An 11570-nucleotide genomic window follows, 5' to 3' on the forward strand; every position below is an offset into this window, starting at 1 on the left:
TTATTTATATATTTTTTATATATTTATTTTATATTATTCCTCATCCTTTATAGTTTATAGGTGACTTTTGTTTTGATGTGGTAGAACATTGGGAAGTAGAAAAGGCATTTTAAAAGGAAAAAAATACCCTTTCTGAGGCAGTCACTTTAAATATTTTAGCCCGTTTCCTTTTTTCTGCTATATATTTTTTGCTGAATGTTACATCATAAGACTGTCACTGTGTCATTCATAATGCTTTGTATGCATCATTTTTGTTAGCTACCTAAAGTACAATATGGGGAACACACTGATATCCTTGGATATCACCTCATATTTCTCATATTTTAAAACTACAGAGAAAACAGAATATGGGGAGTCACTGCCACATTTTTGGACCAAGGAAGGGGCAGACCTAGAAACAGTCCTCCCCAGCCCCATCCCAAGGCCAATACTCATATCATGGTGCTGTCATTGGAGAGGGTGTCGTGTAGTTGTGGCCCACTCCATGGCAGAGAAGTTAGATGAGGCGTCAGAGGCCAGAACTGGCAAGCAGGAAATTACCCACTGGGGTTCCAGGGAGACTTGCTGGGAAGCTGCCCTTTGGGATTGTGGTGAAACCTGCTGGGAAACCACCTTTAGAGATGCCACTGAAAGTTGCTGTGGTGAACACCACTTAATGTCCTGCACACCAACCAGGCATCACAGCAGTAAAGGAAACAAAAACACTCGATCCAGGAAGTGAAACTTGTTTGCCAATGGAGTCCCACCTGTGCCCTCTACTGACAAAACTTAATTGTGGCAGCTGGCAAAGGAGAAACGGTTTCAGGGGCCAGAGAGAAGGGTAGATTTGAAGCTAACTGGCATACCTTTCTGGTTAATACCATAACTCTTTATTTTGACACTTTAAAAATCTGCCTTCTGTCTTTGAGTCTTGAACTATACCTGTTGATGGGCTCTGTCCCTTTGCTTCAGAAATACAGACTTTTAATGTGACTTGGGCACTTTTTTATAAGGAATTTCATATGCATACATTGCTAATCAACCTCTCTTTGATGAGAGTCATTTACAATAGCAGTTCCTCTATCAAGAAATCATACAAATCTATTATAATACTAAAGTACCTATTACCTGTTTATAATACGTAGAATAATCTACATAACCTAGTATACGTAATTATATATTATATATACATATAATAGATACATAGATACAGGAAAATTTGTAATTATAAATGTCTTACAAAAGAAAATTATGTCAACTATTTGAATAGTTTCTTACAGAGTAGTATGATTTTTTTAAAAAAATCCCCAGTTGCCAAAATATCACACTTTTCCTTGATAAATTTGATTTTTATTAATTTGGCCAAATGTGTATTTTTTTCCTAGTCTTAAAAAAATTGGCACAATAGCTTATGCCTGTAATCCCAGCACTTTGGGAGGCTGAGGTAGGAGGATAGCTTGAGCCCAGGAGTTGGAGACCAGCCTGGGTAACATAGTGAGACCTCATCTCTACAAAAACTTTAAAAAGTACTCAGGCATGGTGGTGCATACCTGTAACCCAGTTACTCAGGAGGCTGAGGCAGGAGGATTGCAGCCTAGGTCGGGGCTGCAGTGATGTGTTCATGCCACTGCACTCGAGCCTGGGTGACAGAGTGAGACCCTGTCTCAAAAAAAGAAAAGTAAAATTTTTAAAAATATACTTCAAATTGTTTGCATAAAGGAAAAAGTAAGAACTAGATTAATTACAAATAGAGCTGTTCTTATCTATGCTTCTTTTTTTCTCCAGATGTCCTTGCTCCACAGTATCCATGGCAGTCAAATGATATGTCGATGAATATGTTACCACCAAATCATAGTAGTGACTTTTTGTTGGAACCTCCTGGGCATAATAAAGAAAATGAAGATGATGTAGAGATTATGTCAACGGACTCCTCAAGCAGTAGTAGTGAGTCTGATTGAAAAACCGTAAAAGACAATATACAGAATTGAATACTGTAGAATTCCATTTCTTTAACAGTAGCAGGGAAATGTAAACCACGGGTGACAAAGAATAACCAGGTAAATACTGGCTTTGGTAGAATTGTGCAGCTATTGAAAGTCAAAGTGAACTTTCTTTTTAAAGCCAAAGATTATAGTTTTAGTTTTAAGCCACTAGGTAGATATTTAGGGGAATAGTCAACATTTACTGTTGAAAAGAGAAAGCAGTTGCTATGTGCTGTCTTACCCTGTTCTTTTCCAGTTTTGCTGGATTTGTATGTAGCCGTTCTAGAAATAGAGTTGAGGGAAATGATCCACGTACGTATCACTAATAGGCTTCTTGGAATTTACAAAAGCATTTTTAAGCTGGCAGTGGATGACTGAATAGGCATCATATTTCTTTTTGTGTGTCATTTAAAAGTAACAAAAACTCCCATTTGACAGTAAAGGCTCTTGGCTTCTGTTGGAGGAATGGGAAATTGTCTCAATTTGTACAGTTTGTAATTATTGTAATTTTTGTAAATAAATTTGTTTGTACATTGTATGCTTTTTTTTTTAGTTTAAATATACTGTCAGTGTAGGTAGGAAATTATTTCTGTAACTCCAGTTGCATTTTATAATACTTAAGTGACTAATTGAATTGAAACCTATTACAAGTAATAGGTTTCTCAAAGGCCCACATTCCTATTAGAAGAAATAATTTTTTTTTTTAATAATTGAAAAAACTTACCACAGCCTTGTCTGATTTTAAGAATAGATTGTGTGAAAAGATTTAGAATGGAAAGCAACCATTTCTTCCCTTCACCTTCCTCCTCTTGCAGTTCCTCAGGAGTCACTTTTAACCACTTCTAATTTCTGGTGGTAACCTCTGTATTTAAGTAATATGCTTATACAACTATTTCTTGATGTATCAGTTTTAGACAATGTATCTTCTGATTTCAAAGGTAATAAAACATTTAATGTGAAACATTTAGCAAATACAGTAAAGCTACCCAGAGATAATATCAATTCTTATTTTAGTGTAGATTTTTTTAAAGTTCACATATACTCTTTTTTGTAAAATGAGAATATTTCCTGAGATACTGCTGTATTTTCAGTTGCTAATCTGTATTCTTCAAATGAACTGAGAATTCCATTTTCCATCATTTTTTCCTTTTGATTATTTTGATCTCTAGAAAATTGGAAAATAGGAGATTAATCTTACATTTTCACCATCTAGAATTAAGAACATATAATGTTTGAATGTCTTTCCCCCCAGGGTTATTTTTATGAATGGACTAACACAATATCTAATTTTAACCTTTCCTTTTCCATATACTAAGAATATTGATCCATGTGGATACATTCTTGAAAGATTTACTTTAATGGCTAAAATTTTATTGTGGTATGTACCATAATGTAACTGCTTATTTTTATTACCAAATATTTAGGATAAATTCAAAAGGATTGTGTTTTTCAAATTCTTTAATACTGTATTAGTTTTCAGTTGCTGCCATAACAGATTACCACAAACTTGGCTCGAAACAACACAAATTTATCTTAGTTTTGTAACTCACAAATGCAAAGTGGATCTCATCTAAAATGAAGGTGTGGGCAGGGCTGCATTCCTTCCTGGAGGCCATAGGGGAGAATCTGTTCCCCGCGTCTTTCAGGTTTTACAGGCCGCCCTTGCTCCTGCTCCAGGCCCCTGGTTGGTGAGTGTTTCTCATTCCGCATTAGTGTGATGCTCTTCTGCCTACCTTTCCCATATTTAAAGGATCCTGTGATCATTCTAGGCCCACTGGATAACCCAGGATAATCTTATTTAAAGTCAGATGATTAGCAACCTTTATCCTGTTTGCAACCTTAATTCTTCCTTGCAATCTAACAAAACAACATCCATAGGTTCTATAGATTGGGATATAGACATTTTTGGGGAAAGGGGGTCATTATCCTGCCTATCAGAAATAATCCAAACTTTTCCCCTGAAAATTACACAAATGTACATTCCATCAGCTTTACAGAAAGAATGAGACTTAACTATATAAAGTACTAAGTCAGATATCATAAGTCTATATAATAGATTTCTGAAAATTTTTTTTAAGTTTTTTTGTGTGTGTCCCAGTAGATTCCCTTAGAATAACTGCCTCTGGAGATCATTTGTCTATAAAAGATCATAAACTCAAATTTATCTTCAGAAATGAGGCCACTAACACAGTGTAAGGAGTGGCTAGATACTACTTAACAGAGTGGTAGAAATTTTGGGCAAAACTAGAGTGTATGCCCAGGCATTTAAAATTAGATTATATAAACTGTGGGACAAATCTAGCCCAAAAGTACCTGTTTTTTGTTTTTTGTTTTTTGTTTTTTCCCCCAGAGATGAGGTCTTACTGTGTTGCCCAAGCTGTTCTTGAACTCATGGCCTCAGGCAGTCCTCCTGCCTCAGCCTCTCAAAGTTCTGGGATTACAGGCCACCATGCTGGGCTCACAAGTACCAGTTTTTGATACTGGTGTAACTTTGTGCAGTTGTTGCTTTGGGAAGCTAGAGTAAGATCTGCCTAAGAATTATGTATTCTGAGGTTGCAAGTGGACAAATCCATGCCCCTCAGCTGCATAAGCAGTTATTTTTAGGTGGTAAAGGGAAACACCTTGGGGTGTTTCCTAAAAACAAAGGGCAGAGGAAGAAAAACATTTGCACATTTCTGTGGGCAGATTTCTAAATTTGTTCATAGGAAGTTATTATCTTGTATTTGATTCTCCAGTGTCCCCTTTAAGGAAATCTGTAGGCTGTTTATTCTTTCCTACGGATAAGTATAACTTTTTTTTTTTTTTGAGATGGAGTCTCGCTTTTGTCCGCCCAGGCTGGAGTGGCAGGGCACGATCTCGGCCACTGGCAAAGCTCTGCCTCACCGGGTTGCACGGCCAATTCTCCTGCATCAGCCTCCCAAGTGCTGGGAACTTAAACAGGCGCCCGCCCACCTCGCCGGCTTAGTTTTTTTTTGTATTTTTAAGTAGAGCTGGGGTTTCATGTTGTTAGCAGGAATGGTCCTCGATCTTCCCTGACCTCAATGATCCGCCCGCCTCAGCCTCCCAAAGTGCTGGGATTACAAGCGTGAGCCACCGTGCCTAGCGGTAAGTACAACTTTTAACTCTGGGAATATCCGTTGGCTTTTTGAAATGATCTTGGTGCTATAAAGACTTGTAACTGTTTAAGGGCCTCTCTTCACTAGTCTTATCTTCCTAAACTTCTGCCATACTTGTGACATGTGAAATGCATGGGTGTTCTAAGTAGGTTTCTGCTTTCTCAGCATAGTGCCTGGCACTTTGTAGGCCCCCAGTAAATAATAATTGCAAGAATGAATCTCAGCTCTGTGCAGTGGCTCACACCTGTAATCCCAGCATTTTCGGACCCCAAGGTGGGCCGATTGCTTGAGTCGAGGTGTTTGGGACCAGCCTGGGCAACATGTGAAACCCCATCTCTACAAGAAATGCAAAAATTAGCCAGGCATGGTGGCATGCGCCTATATTGCCAGCTTACTAGGGGAGACTGAGGTGGGAGGATCGCTTGAGCCCGGGAGCTGTGATCGTGCCACTGCATTCTAGCATGGGTGACAGAGTAAGACTATCTCTCCAAAAAAGAATAAATTTCAATTTATATCCCTGGAGGACTGGCTTGAAGATGTTAAAGAAAACTGTAAGGGCCCCCTTTACACCTCTTGTTTAAAGCCAGAATCTACTTAATGCTAGACCCTTGCAGCGTTCCCTACCTGTATCTCCTCTAACTGTATAGCCAGTACAAAGAATTAACCCCCCATAGCTCACAGGAAGAAGAGAGAATAACAAATTATATTGTATAAAGAGGCATTTCTGAGGCAATCGATGTTATTTCATTATAAACTGAGTGTTAGATGATAACGACATTTTGTGAGCAGTTAAACAATGGCAGTGTAGTTCTTTAGAGCTATGTCTGCATATTGAGCTGAACTGTAAGGGTGAAATGGGGTGATGCCAAGGATTGTCTTTAAGATACCAATGGGAATGGTAGAGAAAGAATCTATGAAAAGCTACTCTTTAAGAGCAGTGAGAACAACGAATATGTTAAAATGAACTCCGGAATTCAGGAAATTAACCAAAGGCAATGTGGGAAGTTTTACTCAAGAAAACCACCTGAATATCAGCGAGAATAGCCTGCTTTGTAGCGTTTCCACTTACCCTAATTTCATCTCCTTCTCCCAAACTTTGTGTTAACCTTGACAACCAACAGTGCCGCAATCCTAGGGAAAACCAGCAGCCACTGGAGGGTGTAGAAAGGCTCTGAAGCTCCCTCAAAACACCATCTGCTGAGAATTGTCGTTATTTGACCTGACAGTTCTGTGTGGCATTTTCTAGAAACCCCATTCACAATGTTGCAGAATTTTGCTCCTTCAGCTAAAATTGGAATCTTGTCACCAGGAAAATCTGGGCATGCAGACACATTGAAGGGTGAGTAGAGCAGGATTTTATTGGGTAAAAAGGAAAAAAAGGAAAAAAGAAACCTCAGCAAAGCAAGATGGAGCCCTGTTCATAGGCCCCAGCCCCACAGATCGATTCTCAGGTCAGTCACCACACAAGCTGAAGAGAGCAGGCTCCTCCCTTGTGTAAGGCACAAATTCATCGGGGCTCCACCCCCCGCCTTCCCCCAGTGCACATGTCCGACTCCAGTCCTTTGTGGGCATGCACAGACAAGCCCTGGACAGGTTCCCTCACAAAAGCATGTGATATAAACACTTATGGGGCGAGGCAGACGTTCTCAAGGAACCCCTTTTTTATCTGCCTAGGCATTTAGCTGTCTTACTTCACCCCCCAAAGAAGGACATCTAACTGCTGTTAGGATAAGGATAAGGATGAAGATCCAGCTTTACTGCTTCCTGCTGACAGGAAGTGCTGTTTTGGGGAAATGGCAGTCAAATTTGCCTCAGAGGCCTACCTAAGGGTCCCTGGCAAAAGGGGCCATCCTCCGAGTCTCCTTTGCATGACCATTTGGAATTTGATGGCCCAAAGGCTAGAAGAGACAAACTGAGTTATTGGAAAAACATATCAAAACAAAGGAAGGCCGTGGGTAAGGACAGCTCAAAAATCCCGAGGCCTTCTACCGGTTTGCACAGGGAGAAAGAAGCCAAAAGCTCCACTGGTAAAAGACCTTTTGCCCTTTTGCCAGCATGTCAGGCTTCTGGGTTCCCGTCCCCGAAGCTCAATCCTAAGCCAAACAGTCTAAGGTTTGGGAAATTAATTCTTCCCAGTTTGGAGGATGCATTTGAGGAGAGTGTCCCATAGTATGGAAACATAATTGCCTATTAGTGAAGAGAGGACAGGAGGAAAAAGGAAAAAAGATGTTTCCACACCTTATAATCTTTTTCTAAAGACTTATCTTACTGTTCTTACACACGTCTCATGTAAATCTATTTCCAGTAGTTTCAATTACATGTTATAATGGTAACTCCTAGCAATTTGTAACTAATGTAAAACATGGTAAGTTGTTTTAATTATGTGCTAGGTGCAGCCAAGGTTTGACTCCTTCCAACATAATTAAGGTTGTGGTTAATTCCATATGTCCCCAGGCCTTACCGATTGTGAAGCAGGCAAGTCAAACAGTTCTCAAAAACCAAAAAAGCAGTTTATTACCTTAAAACTTTAGCAAACTTAGTATCTGACCTGCATAATTTAGTCCACCTATTTACATTTTGATGACATCTGCATTTTACCAATAATCTTTAAGACTGTTTTTATTTCTCAGAGATTAAAGTCATGTGAACTGAAAGATATGACACCTTTTAACCTCCCTTTTACAAAATATTTGATTCAAGCGCTTATCCTTCTTTAAGTTAATTAGATCTTTTTTTTATAGATGTCACATACACACAACACATATATAACTACACAGACAGGCGGAAGGAAACCCAGCAGCCCTAAGATTTTTCATTTGCCAATCTCCTAATTGGATTATTGGCCTCCAGGTGGAGCCCTTTAAGAGACAGCGCTAGAAAAACAAGCAGCTTCTAAGGCCTAATAAACAGTCATAGGTGGGGCAAAAACAGATTTTGAGAGGGATCTATCCACTTTTAATTCCTGGTGTTCCATGAGGAGAACAGGTTTCTTCCCAAAACGGAGTCAGTGGTGCCTTCTCTGTTTTTCCCAAAGAGTCCCATGCCCCCAGGAGTTATCTTAGGGCTTCTCATGCATGCATTGAGAGTGACAAGGCAAAATGAAGAAAATAATTCAGTCGATTGAGAAAAAACCCTTTTCCAGCAAAACAAGATCCAAGAAAAGAAAAACATAAAGACCCTTTAAATACACTTATACCTTAGATATCCACATTTAATTAAGCTGACTGCTCTTAACTAAAATCCTTATCCCTTGTTATCTGAATTTAGCCACACCAAGCGGCCATATTATTTGCTTTCAAACTTTACTAGAGGCTCAGAGAAAGGAAAATCCAAGGTAGTTCATGAGAGGAAGCGAATCAACAAATAGCAAAGGTTGCAGATATCAAACGAGAAAAGATTCCCTAAGCCAGGATTGAACCCAGCTGCCATTGTAAAATGGTGAGGCTAAACAAAACATTGCCACATGGTTACAGGTCATGCTCCCAAGGATGTAAAGCAAGATGGAGGCCTGCAGCAAAGATTGCTACTGACTCTACAGAAAGGCATGCAAAGCACACCAGATTGACTACAGCTTAAGACCAACCTCACAAATCCTTTTTCATAATGAAAACTTTACAGGGAATATAAACAGTGATCCTTATCATTTCTGGCCTAGTAAAATGTCTTCTAAAAAGAAAAAAAAAAACTCTTACTTAAAAGTTAACTGCTAACAGGGTAGAGAAAAGGAAAAAAAGTTTGAAGTGCGGGGTTAGAAAGACACCTGGAAGAAGAACCTCTTATTATGCAAATAGATTCCTCCAACCGGGAGAGAAACTTAAGAGGGGAGCAGGGTAGCTGCCAGTTTGCCCGTCCATCCGGAAAAAGAAAGAAAAAGCTGACATTCCCAACCCCTGGGAGCAACAGCGGTTGGGAGGGGAGGGAGGCATAATTTCCTCTACCTTCAGAAGTTCGAGAACAAAAAGGCTTAGAAGCAAAAGGAAAAAAGATTTTTTGGTTTGCATCTTACCCTTCCTCAAGTCCTACATCTACATCTGGGTGCCAAAATGTTGCAGAATTTTGCTCCTTAGTTCAGATAAAGCCAGAATCTTATCACACGACCAGGAAAATTTAGGCATGTGGACACATTGAAGGGTGAGTAGAGCAGGATTTTATTGGGTGAAAGGGAAAAAAGGAATAAAATTCAGCAAAACAAAATGTAGTCCTGGTTAACAGGCCCCCCACCTCACAGATTGATTCCCAGGTCCCCACACAAGCTGAAGAGAGGCGGCTCCTCCCTTGCGTAAGGGGCGAATTCCCTATGGCTCCACCCACTTCCCCCTCATATGCATATCAGGCTCCAGTCAGCTATGAGCATGCCCAGACAAGCCCTGGGCAGGTCCCCACCTCTGCACAAAAGCATCTGATGTAAACACTTGTGGGGCAGGTTGAAGATTCTCTGGGGACCCTTAACTTATCTGCCTAGGCATTTGACTGTCTCAGTAAGGTTTGTCTTTATTTGACCTGACTGAGCACTCTCTCACTGTGAACAGTGTTTTCTCTGGGTGCATTTGTCAAAAACAGTCAGTGACAAGAGTTTAATATCACAGCTGCCTGAGGCTGCAATAACAACTGAAGCAAACAAACAGCTGACTAAAAACTTAAAAAGGAAAATTTGGGAAAGAAGATCTCCATATTGGGCTTTGAAAAGCTCTGACATATTCCTGGAAATCTAGAAGGTGACACGCATGCTCAGTGTTGTATGTATGCCCAGGCAATACCTAAGATGGCCCTCATCTGTCACCTCTGACCTTGAGCCTTCGTGCAAGCAGGGAGTGAAGGCGCGGTATAGTTGTAAACTGCCTGCAAAAGCATTGGAAGTGTGCTTCAACATGCACATAAAGCTCACTTGGCAAAGCCAAGGAGACTTATTTGTTAAGAGGCATTTATGGAAACCTCTGTCTAATCATAAGCTAATCACTAAACTAACAGTAAAACTTCAAGGATCATACACGATATATTGCAGATGACATGATTTGGCATGTAGAAAGCCATAAGAAATCCACTAAAAAACTATCAGGATCAATAAGTAAAATCAGTGAGATTGCAGAATACAAGATCAACATACAATGCTGCATTTCTATACAATAGCAATGAATAATCTGAAAAAAAAAATAATTCAATTTGCCATAGCATAAAAAAGAGCAACACATTAAAGAATACATTGAACAAAAGGAGTGTAAGACTTACATTATAAACTATAAAACATCACTGATATACCCAAAAGAATTGAAGGCAAGGACTTGAACAGGTATTTTTACACTCATGCTCCTAACAGCATCATTTATAATAGCCAAAAGGTAGAAGCAACCCATGTCCATTGACAGATGAATCAATTTTAAAAATGTGGTATGTCCACACAATGGAATATCATTCAGCCTTAAAATGGTAGGAAATTCTGACACTTGTTACGATATAGATGCACCTTGAGGGCGTGGTGCTAAGTGAAATAAGCCAGTCACAAACGGACAAATACTGTATGATTTCACTTATATGAGGTACCTAGAGTAGCCAAACTCACTTATAGTGACAGAAAGTAGAAAGGTGTTTGCCAGCGGAAGTGGGGAAGGGAGATGGAGAAATTGTAACTCTCATATATTGTTGGTATAAAATGTGACAACCACTTTGATAATCCCTCAAATTTTTTGACAATCCCTCAAAAGCTAAACACAAGGGCAGGTGTGGTGGCTCATACCTGTAATCCCAGCACTTTAAGAAGCCAAGTGAACCGCTTGAGGCCAGGAGTTCGAGACCAGCCTGGCCAACATGGCAAAACCTTGTCTCTAATAAAAATACAGAAATAAAATTAGCCAGATGTGGTGATGCACGTCTGTAATCCCAGCTACTCAGGTGGCTAAGGCACGAGAATTGCTTGAACCCAGGAGGTGGAGGTTACTGCGAGCCAAGATCATGCCACTGCACTTCAGCCTGGGTAACAGAGCAAGACTCTGTCTCAAAAATATATATAAAAAAGCTAAAGACAGTTAAACTTTATGACCCAGCAATTCCACTTCTCAGTTTATATACCCAAGAGAATTGAAAACACATCTGTGCAAACACTTGTACACAAGTATTTTGAGAAGCATTATTCATAATAGTCAATAGCAGAAACAACCAGTGTTCAACTGAGTGGGTTAAATGTCATATGTCCATGTAATAGAATATGCTTCAGCTATAAAAAGGGAAAAAGTACTGATATATGCTACAACATGAATGAACCTTGAAGAAAATAGATACTAAGTGAAAGAAGCCAGACACAAAGCCACATATGGTGTGATTCCACCTATATGAAATGTCCAGAATAGACAAATCTTCAGAGACAGAAAGTAGACGAGTGGTTTCCAAAGGGATGGGGGAGGGAGCAATGGGGAGCAACTAGTAGGTGCTGGGTTTCTTTTCAGTGCAATGAAAATGTTCTGAAATTAGATGGTGGTTATTGAATAACTCTAAATGTACT

At 39.6% G+C, this 11570-nt stretch overlaps 1 protein-coding gene across 1 annotated transcript in view; it reads left to right on the plus strand.

The window, feature by feature from the left end:
- Positions 1-2499, plus strand: part of MED4 (mediator complex subunit 4) — a 19531-nt gene extending 17032 nt beyond the window's left edge. The window contains exon 7 of the mRNA XM_017873724.1: positions 1731-2499. Coding sequence (XP_017729213.1) covers positions 1731-1937 — 207 coding nt within the window. The 3' untranslated portion in view covers positions 1938-2499. The remainder of the gene's footprint in view (positions 1-1730) is intronic.
- The last annotated feature ends 9071 nt before the right edge of the window (positions 2500-11570 follow it).

Source organism: Rhinopithecus bieti, unplaced genomic scaffold (genome assembly GCF_001698545.2).
Source record: "Rhinopithecus bieti isolate Rb0 unplaced genomic scaffold, ASM169854v2 scaffold_7398, whole genome shotgun sequence".
Taxonomy (NCBI): domain Eukaryota; kingdom Metazoa; phylum Chordata; class Mammalia; order Primates; family Cercopithecidae; genus Rhinopithecus; species Rhinopithecus bieti.